Source organism: Berghia stephanieae, chromosome 11, assembly GCF_034508935.2.
Source record: "Berghia stephanieae isolate SIO BIC M18660-M18661 chromosome 11, UCSD_Bste_1.3, whole genome shotgun sequence".
Classification (NCBI taxonomy): Eukaryota; Metazoa; Mollusca; class Gastropoda; order Nudibranchia; family Aeolidiidae; genus Berghia; species Berghia stephanieae.
This window is the reverse complement of record NC_088370.1, coordinates 6,514,624-6,535,424: the sequence shown is the minus strand read 5'-3', so window position 1 is coordinate 6,535,424 and position 20,801 is coordinate 6,514,624. Positions and strand designations below refer to the sequence as shown.

Genomic DNA, 20,801 nt, shown 5'->3' with positions numbered 1-20,801 from the left:
CTCATTAAATCCGATTTTTCTAGACACTTACTTCGCTTGGGTTAAAGACTAGCTAGTCATTTACTAGACTAGTAACTAGTAAACTACTAAATTTAGTCCTCGTTCATGAAAACGGACCCAGGTCTACAATACGACACCACCGTGACGTCTCCATTCTACTCATTTACAAGTGATTGAGAATATTTGAGTAGAGCCGCATCGGATTTATTAGAAATGGGGGTGGGGGGGGGGGGGGGGATCAGTCATACCTCTTAAATTGGCATTTTATCATTAAATATTTGTAGGGTCTGAGCGGAGAGGGTGAAGATTTATTTCTCGGGTAGGTCGCCCTAAATCTGTATTCTTTTTTACACCTCAAATTCCAATTCCAACAGCTCTAACTGCAGATTGGTTCAACTAAACTCTCCACTATTTGAGAAACTCAATTATTTGAAATCTTTTGTTGGTTTGATGCAAATACATATTAGGTATTATCGGTTAACCTTTGTCGTGAATAGATTTTTACGTCTCATTCACGATGAGAAAATAAAATAAATAAATAATATGCACGAGGCATGTATCTCCACCGAAGTGGGCAGTTACGCGATTTACTAAGTACACATACCTAGAATTTGGGTTATCCGTTTAGGAAACGTTAGTATAGATTCAAATTGTCAAAAGAGGGCGAGCACGCGGTGACTGCCACTTATATAAATAGAATGCGCTTGGCCAAGGAGTTCACAACATTGCCATCCGGAAGTATAACGCACCAACACACAAACTCTGTGTAACCATGAACTTTTATAGTCTGGTTAATACAGTTTAGTGAGAACAACTCACAAACGCGGATGGCAAAAACAATAACAAAGGCCTGAGTGACGTCATCTGCATACTATCTATACTGTGGCAACAAGATATGACGTCACAATCACAAACGGAACATCATGACAACAACTCACAACAGCCTCGATCGAGATATACTACAGACCAACACACAAACACACAACACAAAAAGGGATATCATTCCCTACAGCTTGCTTAAAAACCGAAAATATTTTTCTTTTCTTTTATTTTTAGAAACCCGAGACCGGGTTGCCACCTTGCCTGTACTTGCCAAGTAGTGTAGTAATAGTAAAAGGGTGGGTCAGAGAACAAAGCAGGGAGATAGGAAGTAGATAAACATACATCCAAAGTAGTCTAGAGTACCGCAGGTATTCAATACAAAGCAAGATTGTAGCAGGGACCTACAGTCTACAATCCTACAAATGCCCAGTGACCAGAGAACAGAGCAGGGAGATAGGAAGTAGATAAACATACATCCAAAGTAGTCTAGAGTACCGTAGGTATTCAATACAAACCAAGATTGTGGCAGGGACCTACAGTCTACAATCCTACAGATGCCCAGTGACCGTGCTGTAGCATGTAGCCTATTTTTATTTCATTTCATTAGTGACAAATATTTTTTTTAATGTACTTCTCTTTTTTTTTTTTCGCACGGTCACGGAGTGCTGCAATCTCGACATAATTGTATTTCCCAGGAGGGCTGCAGTTTCAGGGTTTGAAAAGTTTTTCTCTTGTTGAGCTCCATTTTTGTCAATAAATTTCAAAAGTCAAAAGGAAATAGAAGCAAAACAAAACGAAAGCGGGTGTGGCGCTGATTAAATCTTTTGAGTCAGAAGAACAAAACAACCGATAGAGTCAAGGGCTAGGTCATGACTTGCCACGCCCATTTTTAGTCTAAAGCCCAGCTAGTCCGAGACTAAATAATGCTCATTAAATCCGATTTTTCTAGACACTTACTTCGCTTGGGTTAAAGACTAGCTAGTCATTTACTAGACTAGTAACTAGTAAACTACTAAATTTAGTCCGCGTTCATGAAAACGGACCCAGGTCTACAATACGGCACCGCCGTGACGTCTCCATTCTACTCATTTACAAGTGATTGAGAATATGTGAGTAGAGCCGCATCGGATTTATTAGAAATGGGGGTGGGGGGGGGGGGGGAGGGAGGGTTTCCAAATGAAGGCCAGATGGTAGTCAATGAGTGTCTAATATCTCGTCTGGTAAGGCAATTTAAACCAACTCTCTGTTGATGAGACGGTGATATCAGGCATCTTCGAACGCCCCCTGGTGGACATATCTTGGATACAGAATCCGTTGCATCCCCGCAGTTTTTCGCGGCCGCAAATTTCATCCTTGACCGCAAAAAACCGCAAATTTTTATTTGTCCGCTTAAAGCCGCAATTTTCGCCGTTTTTAGGCTAAATTGACGATTTTTTTGTTTTAAAAAAACAACAAAAGCTATGAACACTTGTGAAAAGACGGCGACTTTCAATGCTAGCATCCAAAATTGGCACTAAATAACGGACAAACATGTCTAGGCCTAGCGTCCCATTTCTATAGGCTATTGGAGATCCCAAGCTTTGTTATTCGCCTTTTTTTCTTTCTTTTTACTGAAGAGCTCTCGCGTCCTTCGTCCCACAATCCCAATTCCTATTTTTATTTTATTGCATTAAAAAAATTTGAATTTTTAAAAATTTTACTTTTCAAAGTTTAATTCTTTTCCTAAGAAATTTATCACATTTATCATTTATGTAAACAAAATGTGTTCTATTAAAATATTTTTCATGAAATGCAATTTCATTTTTAGCCACAAGTTGCACTTAGTTTTCATGATATGATTATGGTTTTTCATGATTTTTTCCATGTTTTTCATTCAAAAACCCATTAGGCCTATATTGAAATATAAAGCAATAATAATAATGCTCAAAATTGGATAGTAAGTAGAGAATACAAATTGAATGTGCCCCCATTGGAAAATGGATTTTGTTTCTCTTTCCTATCAAATTGGGTGGGGATCCTGACCTCCCATAGCGGGCAGGGAGGTACATACTGTGTCTTCTATCCCCTTATATCTGTTTTCCACATGCTTTCTGTCTTTGTCTCAGAATGAGATTATTTGGTTTTGTCCTGGTCCTGGCCAGATGCCCTGGCTGGGAGGGAAACAGTCGAATGTATAGTTATAGTTTTGGGAGATGATATTTTTTTCCTTGTAAATCATCTCTCTGTTATGCATTGTGTTATGTTTAGTTTACATATTATATTACATGATTGGTAAACATTTGAGTGTATTCCTCCTAGTTGGGACCTGGGCTTGTGTCTGGATGAGACTTTTAGGTGATCTCAAACTAAGTACTTTGACGGTGTTCTCTTGGAATCTGCATCTGTTCCCCTTTATCTTACCTTATCTTTTGTGCTTTAATTGTAATTCTAGAACTTTTTACTATCCCATTTTCTTCCTTTTTACTGGCACTGATATGACCTTTATGTGTTACAAGCGCCGTAAAACCCTTAAAAAACAAAACAAAAACAAACTATCGAATAGTTAGTTTTTCCCTCTCCTTAATTAGTTTTTCAAATTTTGAATTTTTTATGCGATTGTTAACTTTGATTTCCCAAATTTTAAGAAGCTAAATAGTTAATAAAATATTTTGATTACTTCCTTCTTTTTTTTTTACTTACTTACTTACTATGGCGATTATTATTGTTATAACCATTCAAAATGTAAATAAATTCATGTTGACATGTTGTGACATCAATATTCTACAAAATGCCCTATTTGTCTCAATTTTTTTACGGTACATGTTGTTTTAATTGTTTGATTTTTGTAAAACTTGCGGCTATTTTATGGCAAATTTTAACATTTTTAATGGCAAATTTTGGCGTTAGAAATGGCAAAAAACCGCGGGGACAGGTTGATTGTCAGGATTACAATGGTGACCCATCCCCTCCATCGAGTGTTCTGGGTGAGGTTCCTGACCTCCCATAGTGGGCAGGGAGGTACTTGCAGTGTCTTCTATCCCCTATATCTGTTTTCCAATTTGCTTTCTGTCTTTGTCTTGGAATGAGATGACTTGGTTTTGTCCTGGCCCTGGCCCTGGCCCCGAGTCCTAGCTGGGAGGGAAACAGTCAAATGCATAGTTAATGTTTTGGGAGATATTTTTTTCCTTGTAAATCATCTCTCTGTTATGTATTATTATGTTTGTTATTTTTGATATATAATGTAAGCATTTGAGTGTATTTCTCTTTGTTGGATTTTGTGCTTGTGCCTGAATGAGACTTATAGGTGATCTCAAACTAAGTACATTGATGGTTTGCTCTGCATCTGATCCCTATTTGTTCTCAGTTCCCCTTTGTCTTACTTTCTTTTGGGTGCTTTAATTGTAATTCTAGAACTTTTTACTATCTCATTTTCTTCCTTTTTACCGGTGCTGATATGACCTAAATGTGTTGCAAGCGCCGTAAAACCCTTAAAAACAAAACAAACAAACCATCGAGTGTTGTGTCCGAGTCCAGCAAAAGTCGAACAAGTGGACTTAATGGTCAAATGATAGACAAAATCTAATTCTTGGATGTGGCAAATTGGGAAACCATTTCTATTCTCATCAATGATGCTATGAGTATATATAAAATACTAACTATGCCCGCCAGATGAATCGTACCAGCCATAGATCGTTTATGGTCTGATCGATGAGAGACTTTTGTAAGAACTATTCGCTCAACTGGCGGTCTAAAACCAATAAGAAAGAGCTGAATGACCTCAGTTTCATTCCTTGTACAGAAGCATTTAAACTCGGCCCAAACTCCATAAAGTTTGATCATAAATTCGATTTTCAGCAACTAAATGACATTGACATTAAAACACCGTATTTTTAGGCGTCAATCTACTCATGTTTTTAATTCAAAGAATAATTCAAAGAATCGAATATATTTATAAACCACGATGGGAAGAGGAGGGGGGGGGGGTGACGGGGGGGGGGGGGGGGACGCACGTTTCACAAAATTAAACTTTATATGAGTTATGCCCCTTTAGCATTTGGTTCATTTGTCAAAGTTTAATATGAAACTATAAATATACGGGAAAAAGGCACCGAATTCACGACAAAGAGAGGAAGGGAGAAGGGGGGGGGGGGGGGGGGTGTGGACAACAACAACAACTGAATACAGAGTAAAAAAATATTCCGACATTAAAGATTGTTTTCTCTAATCAGAGTCAGTGTGACATGCGTCTTTCCCCCCTTGTGGCCTTCACATTTCTTATGCATTTCAGTATCATTTGATTTCACAGTGTTGTACTGGACAGCATTTTGTACAGTTTGAATGCTTTCATTACAACAATAAAATTATAACAATTAATTTGGGTTATTAGACCTGCATATATGTACACGTCGAATAAACCTTATCCTTTTATTTTCTATTAAATAGAAACTGATTTCTCACATGACGCGACTTCATCAGCTTCCTTCTGGTAGTGTGGGATTCAAATTTAACTCACCCAATCCTAGAGATTTTTGCTACTTTTCCAAATTGGAAAAAAAATGTATTAAAAATGAGCATGTACATGGATCGTTTTATTCAACTATCATTAACATGTAAAAACTAAAAGCATTAGCTTTGATAATACGCCAGCATTTTTCTCAGAAAAATGTAATAAATAGACATGGGATAAAAGTAACTCCGGGTGTACTACGGATATAGTCGGTGTTAGGGTTGAGTGAGTTAAACATCCTCTCCCGGAATTTAAAAAAAATTTATTTAAATAAAGATAATAAAGAATAAAATCCCGTTTATTCATCCCATTGGGGAATTTTTCCTTTTAGGGTCTATTCCAAGGGAAGACTGGAATTACCCAGGCGTCAGTTGCAATGCAGCGCAGCAAACTGAGCTCGGGCGAGGTGACTTGCTCAAGACCAAGACCACACAACGCAGGGGGTATTCGAACTCGTTACCTTTTGGGTACGAAGCAAAGACCATACCGCTGATCACGCGGTCCCTAAAGATACATTTTTTTCACTATAAAAAGTAAATCTCCCCTTTAACAAATATGCCCATTCCTTCAAACTGAAAGATTTTAAAATCACCAACTGATTTCCTGCCCTCATCTGCGTGCACGTATTTGCAGGTCTGGCAACTTAACTCCATTATGGGCCTGATTTAACATTATTGTAATGTGCGGCTATGTGGTCTTGTGGTATGACACTCGCTTTCGGATCGGAAGGTCCTGGGTTCGAGCCTTGCTCGGCGCATAGTTGAGTCCTTGGAAAAGGCTCTTTACTCACATTCTATCACCGTACTCAGGTGTAAAATTAGTACCTGGCCGTTAACAGCGTTGTCTCTGTCGGGAAAAAAATGTATTATCGCCTAACAGGCGTCATGAATCGTTCTACATGTTAAATGTTGCTGCTGGTCAGGGATCACTTGTAAAGCGCTTTGAGGGCATTTAGTGAATATTGCGCTTTATAAAAGCTCAAGCTTTTTTTTTTTTTTTTTTTTTAAATGGAGTATACGTTGCGTTGGTCTGAGAGTATTTTCATTACAACAACGAGCCCACAACAATTTGGATCATCAGACCTGCAAATATACACACGTCTCCCTCTTTCAATGCGGTAGACACAGAAACAAAATGTGATGACATGATACAACCTAATTCTCTCTCTCTCTCTCTCTCTCTCTCTCTCTCTCTCTCTCTCTCTCTCTCGCTCTCTCTCTCTTCCCTTACACGCGCGCGCGCGCACACGCACATTTTTACCTCTAATGTTTTAACTATTATGACAATCTAATTAATACATATTATAACATATTTCGTGTTTACCTGAAGAAGGCCAAAACGCCATTTGTTTTGTGTTGTTCCCTTATAGAATATGAGTTACATTTACCCATTTTATCTTTCTCTCCATCTTATTGGCTCATTTAGGCACCTCAAGATTTTGGTTTTACTACTCTCAAACCAAAACGTATACTTGTAAAAAGGAAACACATTTATATTTAGCATCACTTCCTGGCAATGATTATACATTGTCAGACAATTTGTGAGGATTTTTGTCTACAGTTTTCATAGCAGTTTTGTCCTTTGACGATGTAGAAGTATGGACTCAAGATAGAATGAGGGGAAAGAGGTAAAATGAAGCTGTGTGAATGTTGATTTGGGCTGATCGAATTTAATATGTGGTCACAAATTTTGATCGAACTGACCGGGAGGCCTTCCGAAAGCTCCTACATCCCCGGTATTCTTTTTAAAAATATTCTATATAATGTTCCATTAGGGGATTTGGGAGGGGGGGGGGGGGGGACTTTTTTTTTAAGTCTTCCCTCTTCCAAACCCCCTACAAGAACATTACAAAAAAGTCCCCCCCCCCAAACCCCCTAATAGACCATTATAAAAAAAAATACTCGGGATGTAGGAGCTTTACCCCGTGTGGTGTCCGGGGTCCCTCAACTGAGAGGGTCAAGAATAGCCCAACGCCAAGCCAGCGTGTCGTATAAGGCGACCAATGGTGTGTGATTCCCCCATATTTGAGTCACCTGGTCCTCCAGGTTGGGGGTTGGCCAAGGGTTAACACCCCTTTCCGTTTAAACTCAAGCCGTTACAGAAACGCAGACAGACAAACCAAATCCTTTTTTTTTAGCTTGGGCGACCGAAGAGTTTCTGGAATTACAGAATTTATGAAGGGCAACATACAAAGCCGAAAGGACTCTGCTGACCCGATGACGTCTTCGCCAAACAAGCAGCTTCGAATTGCGTCGCGGAACGTTCGCACCATTTATGAAGCAGGAAAAAGCTCTCAAGTTGTGACTGAGATGAGAAGATACAGGCTGCATATACTTGGAGAAAACGAAACCCACTGGATACAATCCGGACAGAAACACCTCAAGTCTGGGAGAAGATTTTATATTCAGGGAGAGGGACGGGATTCATACACAGGGAGTAGGAATAATTCTAAGCAAGTTTGCCCAGAAGTCACTGAGAGGATGGGAACAACACGGAGAAAGGATCATCATGGCGTCCTTTACAACACGGAGTAAGAAGATCAGCATGAACATTGTACAGATCTATGCCCCAACAAGTGATGCAACAGATGAGGACAAAGATACATTTTATAGTCTGCTACAACAAGTCATTGACAAGTTGCCAAGGAAAGACATCAACATATTGATGGGAGATGCTAATGCTAAAGTGGGACAGGATAACGTAGGTTATGAAGGTATCATGGGACGTCATGGCATGGGAGAAATGAAAGATAATGGTGAGAGATTTGCAAATTTCTGTGCATTCAACAGTTTGGTGATTGGAGGATCAGTATTTCCCCATAAGAGGATCCACAAAGCAACTTGGGTCTCACCAGATGGTGTGACAGAGAATCAGATTGATCTTTTTTGTATCTCTCGAAGATTCAGACGTTCATTGGAAGATGTGACAGTACGGAGAGGGGCAGATGTTGGATCAGACCACCACCTGCTATTGGCAAAGCTTAAGCTCCGACTCAGAAAACATGGGACCAGATCACATACAAGAAGAAAATTCGAGGTGAATGCACCTGATGGGGAAAAGAATGAGAAATTCAAACTACAATTGAGTAATAGATTCCAGCCTCTTACTGAGCTCGAGGAGGACATAGATGTAGAGTCACATTGGGCAAAGATCAAGGAAGTCTACATAATAACTTGCCACGAGGTATTGGGGGTAAAGAAATCGGAACATAAAGAATGGATAAGTCCAACCACCTATGACCTTATTCTTATTGAAAAGAGGAGAACAAGGAAGGAACAAGTGAATGCAAGCCGAACAAGGGCTTCAAGACTGGATGCACAAGAGGAGTATCGAGCCATAGCTAAGGATGGTCAAAAGATCTGTGAAGAAAGGCAAGGAAGCATTCATGAACAGACTTGCAGAGAAAGCAGAAGCAGCAGCGACAGGAGGACACATGAGGATCCTTTATCAAAGTACCAAGACACTTGCTGGAAAATATGGGAAACCAGAGATACCAGTCAAAGACAAAGATGGGAAAACTATTTTTGGAAAAGAGGCTCAATCTGAACGATGGAGGGAACATTTCAACTGCCTTCTGAACAGACCACCACCAGACAACCAGCCAGAAATTTTGCCTGCAAGGAATGAGCTATCAATTAGCTGTGATCCACCATCGATAGCAGAGATTGTGGGTGCCATTAACAAGATGAAAAGGGGAAAAGCTGCTGGACCAGACCAGATTCCACCGGAGGCTCTAAAAGTTGATGCGGAAAGAAATGCTGAGGCCCTGCACCCACTATTTGAGGGAATCTGGAATGACGGGATATTCCCAAAGGATTGGAAGGAAGGACATCTTATCAAGCTTCAAAAGAAAGGGGACCTCAGTAATTGTAATAATTATCGAGGCATCACTCTTCTTTCTATCACAGGAAAAGTTTTCAACCGTATTATTTTAGAGAGAATTAAGAAAGCAACAGATGCTAAACTGCGGGACGAACAGGCAGGTTTTCGGAAAAAACCGTTCAACCACTGACCAGATTGCCTCTCTGCGAGTCATAGTGGAACAGTCTATAGAATGGAACTCTCCTCTTATTGTCAACTTTCTGGATTACGAGAAGGCTTTCGACAGTATTGACAGAGCAACATTGTGGAAAATTCTGTAACATTATGGACTCCCTGAAAAGATAGTAAACCTCATTAAGGAAATGTATGAAGAATCAAGTTGCAGGGTTGTACATGAGGATCAGCTTACTGACAGCTTTGAAATTAAGACTGGTGTCAAGCAGGGATGCTTGCTCTCACCATTCCTGTTCATCCTTGCCATTGATTGGCTAATGAAGGAAACCTCCAAAGGGAGAAGAAATGGGATACAGTGGACCCCCTGGACACAGTTTGATGATCTGAATTTTGCAGATGATCTGGCTCTTTTGTCCCACACCCAGGACCAGATGCAAGCAAAAACCACAATTATAAACAGCCTCTCGGAATCAATTGGTCTAAGAATTCACCCTGCAAAGTCAAAGGTCTTGAGGATAGGTACGCGTCAAAGGGAGCAGATCAAAGTAAAAGATCAGGAACTCGAAGATATAGACACTTTCTGCTATCTCGGAAGTATAATTAACAAGGATAGAGGCACTGAAGCAGAGGTGAAAGCACGAATAGGAAAGGCACAGGCTGCATTCACATCTTTGAACAGAGTTTGGAGAACTAAAGATATCTCCCTTCGACTAAAGCTAAGACTTTTCAACTCAAACGTGAAGTCTGTCCTACTGTATGGATGTGAAACTTGGAACGCATCACAGGCATGTTTAAGGAGGGTACAGATTTTCGTAAACAGGTGCATGCGTAAGCTACTCAGAATAAAATGGATGGATAGAATAAGAAATGAAGAAGTACGGAAAAGAACACAGCAGAAACCAGTGGGAGAGGAAATAGGAAGAAGACGATGGAGGTGGATTGGACACACGCTTAGAAAGAATGACTCAACTATAACAAAGAAAGTATTGGACTGGAACCCTCAGGGCAGAAGATCAAGGGGAAGGCCACGAGGAAAATGGAGAAGATTAAAGAAGCTGATATACAGAGAAGTCGTAAGACCTGGCATGAGATTTAAAAAAAAAGTTAGCTCGGGATAGAGAAGGATGGCAACTGTTTGTCTGTGGCCTATACCCTGACCCAGGGTGAAAAAGGCAATGATAATGATGATGATGTAGGAGCTTTCGGAAGGCCTCCCAAACCGACGTGCATGTAGGGTTGGACCGACGTCTACGTGACTTCACTTTATTTGCAGGTCTGGGATCAGTGATATTGTTTTCATGGCACTGGAAATATGGGGAGGCCTTCCGAAAGCTCATACACCCCCAGTATTCTTGTTTGGGAGACCTTCTATAAGCTACTACATCCCAAGTCTTCCTCCGATGTTCTAGAGGGGGTTTGGGAGGGGGGGGGGGAAGACGGACACACACAGATACGCACATACGCTGATTAATAAACAAAGACACACACACGCACACAACACACACACACACACACACTCACACACGCACCATAGTTTGCTTTGCACGTTTCTATCATTTCAGCAGTTATAAACAATTTCTCTAGGTTGCGTCTTGCATTGTTGCACTGTATAATATATTTTTTATGTTGTACCAGGGTTCGTATTCCATAACAACGTTTGACAGGGACTTCCAAGAGGTAAAAAGAGATTGTAGCTGATCCGTTTAGTTTAAATCTACAGAAACCGCGAAGAGCTCCGGCTCAATGAATCGCAAGTCTTTGACTGGCACAAAATCTACTTATCAATCATTTAAATGTGTGAACAAAGGGATGAAATACAAATTTGGTTAACTTTTATTACGATTGAAATCCAACCCCGCTTAAAAAGAAATATTCTGTCTTTCTGATTCCAAAGAGTACATGTGGGTCAGAATAGGGAATGAGATTAGCGGAAGAGTAGCGTCCCTTGATTGGACGTCACACATAGTCTGTGACGTCACCGGCGGGAAAGTTATTAGAGAGAGAACGTCATGTTGGTTGTGCGCATGCGTCTCTCGTCCTCGCTCCGGTGACGTCACAGACTATGGGTGACGTCCAATCAAGGGACGCTACTCTTCCGCTAATCTCATTCTATATTAGTCGCTATAGCCATAAACTTAAACGGGCTGGCAACCATTAATAATTTTAAACCTCTTTAGCCGTGCTGTCAGTATCTATATAGGGATGAGAGACAAAAAGTTAAGTCATGTCATATGTCTCTTGAATGCTAACCACTACATACATGAAGACACTCTTCATTCTCAATTCCATGCCTTATAGTCTACCTTTCCCATAACACAGGATGCTAGTATATCGCATTTTATCTCTAGACCTTGATGCGGGGAAGCAATAGGGTAGATTTTCTAATTCAGGACAATATTATTAAAATTGGCTTGTGACCCATCGTCTCAAAACGGTATTATGTCGAAACGAACCAGATGCTTAAAAGTCGAATTAAATGTTAAACTGGTCAAAATTATAAATTGTTGGTATGATCATCCTAAAATAAGTCTGATATTTCTGGCTATAAATTCAATTTTCAACATCTTAACCATCCCGACTTAATACCGTTTTGAGGCGAATGGTCACAGATATCATAATTAGCTTACCTACCGCCATATAATCATTTGCAAGACATTGGAAAATAGTCGTGCATGTCTCAGGAATAATCACCCTCAAAGATTGTGGTGAAAGACATGGGACAAACTTGAGATCCTCACACCTCCTCCCTCTAGCTGGAAAGTATAGTGTTAGTGTCGATGTCAATCTTTCATGAGGAGAAATAGCTGATCTCATTTGCGTGTCCTTTCTCGCAATTAACCGATTAACCATATTTAAGAGATGAAGATATGTGTCTTCATCCATAGGCAAATAATCCCGAAAGTCACAGGGGTATAATCTCAGCTCTAGCAATAAATTTGTGTCTTCGTTTTAAAAGAGAATAAACTATCAAAGCACATAAACACTTTCTTCTTCGTGTAGACATTTTATAGCAATGACTATGAAAAATGTTTTTTTTCTCTTTTTGAGGAAAATTTTGTCTATAATCAAAGCCCTATCTCCACTAAGTAAAAATGTTTTTGAATTTTGAAAATCCATTCATAAATAAACAAGTTATGCAGTTTCAAAGGTGTCATTTATTTGGATGACCCGCAAAGAGGACAAAAACGCGAAAATATGGGACGCTTTTTCGGCATTTTTTTTCGACCTTTGGTTCTATCTTGTGTAATAAGTGGATTAAAAGATTGAAACTTGAAGAGCAAATTAGGATGGTGTTTTGTAAAATACGGGAAAATTACTCGTCATATGCATATGAAATTTTACAAACAAAAAGAAAAAATGTTCATGTATTACCTTGTCAGCGACAAAACCTCCACGCCCGGTAGTTTTAGAAATATTTTACTCAAAAGAGTAAAAATCTATTTTTAACGGTCTTTTGGTAATCGCACGAGTTTTGTCGCTTGACATAATCTAAAATGACCTTTTTTCTAACTGTGTGCCAACTTTCAGTCATATTCATCAATAAACAGCGTCGTAAATAATTTTTTAAAATAGCATATACGAAACGGCTTCGTCCCATATTTTGACGCGAATTCGGGCACATCGTAAGCGAAAAAGAGGCCCAAAGATTTGTGCGGGATAGTCATTGCTACATTTTAACACACTTTTTAACCAAAGGAAATAGAGGAAAGTGTGAACTCGCTTCAATTCCGCGTGAAAAAAAGTGTATGTCAAACTTCAGCCGCATCTCAGTCCGTACAGTCCGTGTAGGGCCGATGAAATCGTCAATCAGACCTTCATATCGGGACTTCAGTCCAAAAAACCGATAGTGTAAGGCCCCTATTACGAAATTAATCCCAATGTTCATATTTGTGTCTATATGTCCAATCTACTCCACGTAGCTCATTAAAATCAATTTTCATATTTGTCTCTATAAATTCAATTTGCTCCACGTAGCTCATTAAAATCAATTTTCATATTTGTCTCTGTAAATTCAATTTATTCCACGTAGTTCATGCCGACATATTACCGCATTGAGATGGCCGATTCCATTTTGTCTTTTCCTTTCTTTTCAGAGACGGGAGAAATAATGGCGGGTGGAAAACCAAAAAAAAAAAAAAACAATCTTCGATTACATTTTGTCTTTTCCTTTCTTTTCAGAGACGGGAGAAATAATGGAAAACCAAAAACAAGACAATTTTATTACGTGTTGTAATTTGGAGTTTGTGAGGAAGATTTTATTATCCTGATATTTCATCGTCAACAGGACTGCTGTCTCAAACCATTGAAGACTGATTAGGTCGTTTTATTATTATCTTGCCATTGCAAAGTGTTCAATTGTGACGTCATTGGATTATTCTCAGCGTTGGTATTTCCGTATTCGTCATGGCTTTTGGCAGACAAATTTACCTGATGCTGTGGAAGAACTCCATCTTGCAGCGCCGGAGAATTTGTGTATCTATTTTTGAACTGGTTATTCCATTGTTTTTCGTTTATATCCTCGTGTTCATAAGACGCGCCATCGACTCGACTCCTGTCATGGGAGCGACTCATTTTGAGGCTAGGAGAGTGGGGGCTGTTATGATAGGACCAGGGGTCATAGGTTACACTCCACCGGGGGCAGAGGTAGACGTTGTTATGAATTATGTACGCGAATTGTATACGAGTCATCTTCTTTCAACGATAATTGGTATGTAAAACATGAACACATTCATATTGCGTATATTTAAGGTTTCATAATACAGTCAATGTGTTCCTCTATATTTCATTTTTTTTTCGAACTTTGCACCATTTAGATTGAAATCTACAGTAAAGTCAGCAATGAGAAGCGCTTTTTTTTGGATTGACCATCTACCTATATTATTTGCATTGAGATATAGCCTTTTGGATCGTGTGTTGAATATCTCTTTGAACTTCAATACTTTATTTATCTATTTTGATCACTCAGTTGATGTAAACTAATTATTTATAAACTAAACATTTTTTAACCACTAAGCTACAAATATGACCCGTCGTCTCGATGTGGGTAGTTGTGTAAATGAATCAAACGTCTCTATCTGGGTTTTTGTATGAACGAGGCAAACGACTCTAGCTGGGTATTTGCGTGAATCAAGCATATGCGACAGGTGTCCGAAGTTTAAATAATCAAAAATTTGAATGTATTTATAAGTGTTGAGGATGGCAAAGAATCCATTGTTTAGCACTTTGATCTCGTTTAGAAGATATTGCGCTGAATAAAAAAACTCAAGTTTGTTTATATTTTCAATAAAACTTACCCATTTCACCAAAGTCTCTTCGTGTTTGTTGTAGTCTCAATATTACCATCAAGTCCATCCCTACAAAAGCCGGTTGGAAACAATGAGTCACCAAATTGTATTTCATTGTTTCAGAGTCAAAGGATTTTTTGCTGCCTGTACCAGTTGATGGAAGCTGGGTTCCTCGGGATCTTGAACTCCAAGATTTTGGTAATGTCTCATACATTTATATTTTTACTGATTATTACATTACCGTGTTGATTTCCCTTTACGGTATGTCACGTCTGTTACTAACAAAACACATAGATTGGGTCATGGACTTTGGGTAATATCTTGACAATTACAGAACCGTATTAATTTTCCTATACGACAAATCATGTCTGTTATAAAACACCGATTGCCTCATGGACAAGAGAGGTAACACATGGACTATTACAAAACCGTGCTAATTTTCCTAAACCTATTTTTAGGGAGTGTTCAGATATTATATCATCAGCTAGTGGGTGTTTGTATGAATGAAGCAAACGTCTCTTTCTGGGTATTCGTGTGAATGAAGTAAACGTTTCTATCTGGGTATTTGTGTGAATGAAGCAAACGTCTCTATCTGGGTATTTGTGTAAATGAAGCTAACGTTTCTATCTGGGTATTTATGTGAATGAAGCAAACGTCTATATCTGGGTATTTGTGTGAATGAAGCAAACGTCTCTATCTGGGTATTTGTGTGAATGAAAGAAACGTCTCTATCTGGGTATTTGTGTAAATGAAGCAAACGTCTCTATCTGGGTATTTGTGTGAATGAAGCAAACGTCTCTATCTGGGTATATGTGTGAATGAAGCAAACGTCTCTATCTGGGTATATGTGTGAATGAAGCAAACGTCTCTATGTGGGTGTAAATGAAAGAAACGTCTCTATCTGGGTATATGTGTGAATGAAGCAAACGTCTCTATCTGGGTATTTGTGTGAATGAAGCAAACGTCTCTATGTGGGTGTAAATGGGACAAACGCTTCTATCTGGGTATTTGTGTGAGTGAAGGAAACGTTTCTATCTGGGTATTTGTATTAATAACGCAAACGTCTCTATCTGGGTATTTGTGTAAATGAAGCAAACGTCTCTATCTGGGTATTTGTGTGAATGAAGTAAACGTTTCTATCTGGGTATTTGTGTAAATGAAAGAAACGTCTCTATCTGGGTATTTGTGTGAATGAAGGAAACGTTTCTATCTGGGTATCTGTTTGAATGTAAGCAAACGTCTCTATGTGGGTGTAAATGGGACAAACGCTTCTATCTGGGTATTTGTGTGAGTGAAGGAAACGTTTCTATCTGGGTATTTGTATTAATAACGCAAACGTCTCTATCTGGGTATTTGTGTAAATGAAGCAAACGTCTCTATCTGGGTATTTGTGTGAATGAAGTAAACGTTTCTATCTGGGTATTTGTGTAAATGAAAGAAACGTCTCTATCTGGGTATTTGTGTAAATGAAGCAAACGTTTGTATCTGGTATCTGTGTGAATGAAGCAAACATCTCTATGTGGGTGTGAATGGGACAAACGCTTCTATCTGGGTATTTGTGTGAGTGAAGGAAACGTTTCTATCTGGGTATTTGTATGAATAACGCAAACGTCTCTTTTTGGGTTGTTGTGTGGTTGTAGCATACGCGACAAGTGTCCAACGTTTAAATAATAAAAAAATTGAATGTATTCATTAGTGTACATGATGGCTAAGAATCCGTTGTTTAGCGCTTTGATCTCGTTTAGAAGATATTGCACTGTATGAAAAGCTCAAGTTTGTTTATTTTTTCAATAAAACTTACCCATTTCACCAAAGTCTCTTCGTGTTTGTTGTAGTCTCAATATTATCATCAAGTCCATCCCTACAAAAGCCGATTGGAAACGATGAGTCACCAAATTGTATTTCATAATTTCAGAGTCAAAGAATATTTCGCAGCCTGGACAAGTTGATGGAAACTCGTCTCGTCGGGATCTTGAACTCGAAGATTTTGGTAATGTCTCATACATTTATATTTTTACTGATTATTACATTACCGTGTTGATTTCCCTTTACGGTATGTCACGTCTGTTACTAACAAAACACACAGATTGGGTCATGGACTTTGGGTAATACCTTGACAATTACAGAACCGTATTAATTTTCCTATACGATAAATCATGTCTGTTATAAAACACTGATTGCCTCATGGACAAGAGAGTTAACACATGGACAATTACAAAACCGTGCTAATTTTCCTAAACCTATTTTTAGGGAGTGTTCAGGTATTATATCATCTGCTAGTGGGTATTTGTATGAATGAAGCAAACATATCTATCTGGGTATTTGTGTGAATGAAGTAAACGTCTCTATCTGGGTATTTGTGTGAATGAAAGAAACGTCTCTGTCTGGGTATTTGTGTGAATGAAGCAAACATATCTATCTGGGTATTTGTGTGAATGAAAGAAACGTCTCTATCTGGGTATTTGTGTGAATGAAGCAAACATATCTATCTGGGTATTTGTGTGAATGAAGCAAACGTTTCTATCTGGGTATTTGTGTGAATGAAGCAAACGTTTCTATCTGGGTATTAGTGTGAATGAAGCAAACGTCTCTATCTGGGTATTTGTGTGAATGAAGCAAACGTTTCTATCTGGGTATTTGTGTGAATGAAGCAAACGTCTCTATCTGGGTATTTGTGTGAATGAAAGAAACGTCTCTATCTGGGTATTTGTGTGAATGAAGCAAACGTTTCTATCTGGGTATTTGTGGGAATGAAGCAAACGTCTCTATCTGTGTATTTGTGTGAATGAAGCAAACGTTTCTATCTGGGTATTTGTGGGAATGAAGCAAACGTCTCTATCTGGGTATTTGTGTGAATGAAAGAAACGTCTCTATCTGGGTATTTGTGTGAATGAAAGAAACGTCTCTATCTGGGTATCTGTGTGAATGAAGCAAACGTCTCCATCTGGGTATCTGTGTGAATGAAGCAAACGTCTCTATGTGGGTGTGATTGGGACAAACGTTTCTATCTGGGTATGTGTATGAATGAATTAAACGTTTCTAACTGGGTATTTGTGTGAGTAAAGGAAATGTCTCTATCTGGGTATTTGTGTAAATGAAGTAGACGTCTCTTTCTGGGTTGTTGTGTGGTTGAAGCATACGCGACAAGTGTCCAAAGTTTAAATAATAAAAAACGTGAATGTATTCATTAGTGTACATGATGGCTAAGAATCCATTGTTTAGCGCTTTGTTCTCGTTTAGAAGATATTGCGCTGTATAAAAATCTCAAGTTTGTTTGTTTTTTCAATAAAACTTACCCATTTCACCAAAGTCTCTTCGTGTTTGTTGTAGTCTCAATATTACCATCAAGTCCATCCCTACAAAAGCCGATTGGAAACGATGAGTCACCAAATTGTATTTCCTAATTTCAGAGTCAAAGAATTTTTCGCAGCCGGGACAAGTTGATGAAAACTCGTCTGGTCGGGATCGTGAACTCCTAGATTTTGGTAATGTCCCATACTTTTATATTTGTATTGATTATATGACATTACCGTGTTGATTTTCCTTTACGATATGGCACGTCTGTTACTAACAAAATACACAGATTGTGTCATGGACTTTGGGTAACACATTGACAAGTACAGAACCGTGTTAATTTTCCTGTACGATATATCACTTTTGTTATAAAACACAGATTCCCTCATGGACTTTCGGTAACACATTGTCAATTACAGAACAGTGTTTTTTTTCCTCAAGCTGTTTTTGATGTAGAGTCCATTTTGGTCACTGTCAGTTGGGCATACTACGTGTATCACCCCTAATAGAAAACAAACACATATACATACACACAGACACACACACAAACACACACATACACACACACACATACACACACACATACATATATATATATATATATATATATATATATATATTCCTTTAGGGGTGATACATGTAGTATATCCAACTGACAGTGACCAAAATGGACTCTACCCCCATGTGCTTGGTTACTGTGACTGAAAGCCAACTAAGACGACATGTGTTATCATTATCATTATATATATACATATACTTATACAAATGCAAAGCTACCCGCTCAATGAACGCGATCATAAAGAGACCAACTCAAAATTTATGATTCAAGTGTTGTTATACAATTTGAACTCGATTTCTGTTGTTTTAATATACAACTCATTTTTCTACTTGTAGGAGAACTCCACGGAGCTTGTTATTTGGGCACGGAGATATGTTATCTGCATTTGGTATCTTATGTATTTCGCTCATTTATCGTAGAATTCTTTCCCAATGGTGAGAACCGAGAATGGTTCGTATACATTAAAAAAAATTGATGCAAGTACTCTCACCTCATCCCTGGTAACCGGAAGGTTGACGCACAACCCACATACTAAAAATGGTGGCGCCTTTTTTCCATGGAATTTGACGAAATAAATCTGATTTTTTAATAAATAACATCACGTCTAATCAATCTATCTAATAGTAAACGCAAACCATCTTCATGTCAATTGTAATCAGCATACAAAATTTGGTGACGATCTTCCCTAGGCCTATGGTTTCGGACCCTTAGTTTTACTAAAAATCCAATTTGCCAAATATTTATTATATCTAGTGTTTTGTCAGAACCGTGCTAATTTATGTGACTATTTTACATTTTTTCCCTCTAGTGAAAACGGAGTTGAGAAGTTTTAAAGACGAGAAGACCATGGAAGATTTTTGTAAATCATTTATTAACAATATTCGTGTTTGCATCAGTTTTCTCAATGTCAACGATGGTGTCAATGGCAGTCTTCCCAAGAATTTCCGTTATGCCATTCGACCTCAGACTCCAGATTATGTCACGTGGAACACAGACAGGACTTATCGGAAAGCAGAGACAGATACCCCGAGACCCGACTTCAATTGTAAGACATCTAAGTAAAATAAATAAATAACAATTCCCTTTATTCATCTCATAGGGGAAATTTGTCTCTAAGGTCTATTCCAAGGGAAGATTGGACTACCAGGCAGCAGCCGCTGTGCAGCGCCGCAAATTGAGCTAGGGCGAGGTGGCTTGCTCAAGGCCACACAGCGCAGCGATGGGTGATCGGACTAGGTACTTTTCGGGTACGAAGCAAAGACCGTACCGCTGAGCCACGCTGCCCCCATTTTCACATTCATTTCTCCATCAAGCCCTCGTACTCAGCCATTCACATTTATATGAATCGATGAGTTAGTATCTAGATATAACATGTCCCTTATATAGAACTCTTTTCCCATTCCTTAAGCACTATACAGTGCAGTGTTTTAATTGATTTCAAAACAAAGATAATGCACTATAATTTTACACAATTGAATTAAAACGTCTATGCAGTAAACACTTTACGGTGCAGTCTTTTCCTTTATTTCCAAACGAAGATAATGCTCTTTCGCAAAATTAGGAATTCCTTTATAAAAAAAAACATATATAAGACTGACGAGACTTATCAACCATAGATACACAAAGATAACAAAGATGCTTACTTCAAATTAAAAGGTCATTAGACATGTTGGTCTGGGATTTAAAAAAACCCACGACGAGTACCGATCTGTTTGTATACTTATTTACAGGTCTCATAACCAAATCTGATTTGATGTCATTGTTGAAAGAGAAATACATATATACTCTCAAACCAACGAAAAAAATTGCTATTACAGCAAATTTAAAACAAACCCATAACCGCATTGGGTAATCAGACCTGTAGACATGTGCACGTTGGTTATAACCATTCTGTGTTGATAAACATTTGAAACTACTTTAAGATTTGGCCTCAATCGTGTTTCAGATGAAATCAAAACTCCAATACTGGCCATCCAGAGGTTTTTGGGGGCAGCTCTGATCAAATATTGGTCTTCCAAGGTAGGAGTGCCCGAAGACAGATGGAATTATGTGGTGTGGACGAGGCGCATGGCTTACCCACCTTATGAGAATGACCCGATGATTCTCGTCGTACAGAGAACTTTACCCACCATCCTAGTCCTCAGTTTGCTACTCAGTGTTATCATTAACACCAAGAATCTTGTTTATGAGAAGGAGAAAAAGCTGAAGGTAAGTGACTTGTTGGTGTCTCTATCAACACTTCGAACTTACTCAGTGAACTTCCCTGTCTAGGTATTCCTGTTATAACAATTGCCATCACTGTCTATATAATCATGTTATAACAATGGCCCTCACTTCCTATATAATCATGTTATAACAA

General features: G+C 38.7%; 1 protein-coding gene across 2 annotated transcripts in view; it reads left to right on the top strand.

Annotated features, from left to right (window-relative positions):
- The first annotated feature begins 6,812 nt into the window (after window positions 1–6,812).
- LOC144956666 (phospholipid-transporting ATPase ABCA3-like) overlaps window positions 6,813–20,801 on the top strand; it is a 58,120-nt gene continuing 44,131 nt past the window's right edge. For both annotated transcript variants that reach the window (XM_078887317.1, XM_078887316.1), the window contains exons 1-7: window positions 6,813–6,935; window positions 13,484–14,012; window positions 14,713–14,787; window positions 16,505–16,579; window positions 18,000–18,074; window positions 19,251–19,487; window positions 20,388–20,650. In XM_078887317.1, the coding sequence (XP_078743443.1) occupies window positions 13,709–14,012; window positions 14,713–14,787; window positions 16,505–16,579; window positions 18,000–18,074; window positions 19,251–19,487; window positions 20,388–20,650 (1,029 nt within the window). In that variant the 5' untranslated portion in view covers window positions 6,813–6,935; window positions 13,484–13,708. The remainder of the gene's footprint in view (window positions 6,936–13,483; window positions 14,013–14,712; window positions 14,788–16,504; window positions 16,580–17,999; window positions 18,075–19,250; window positions 19,488–20,387; window positions 20,651–20,801) is intronic.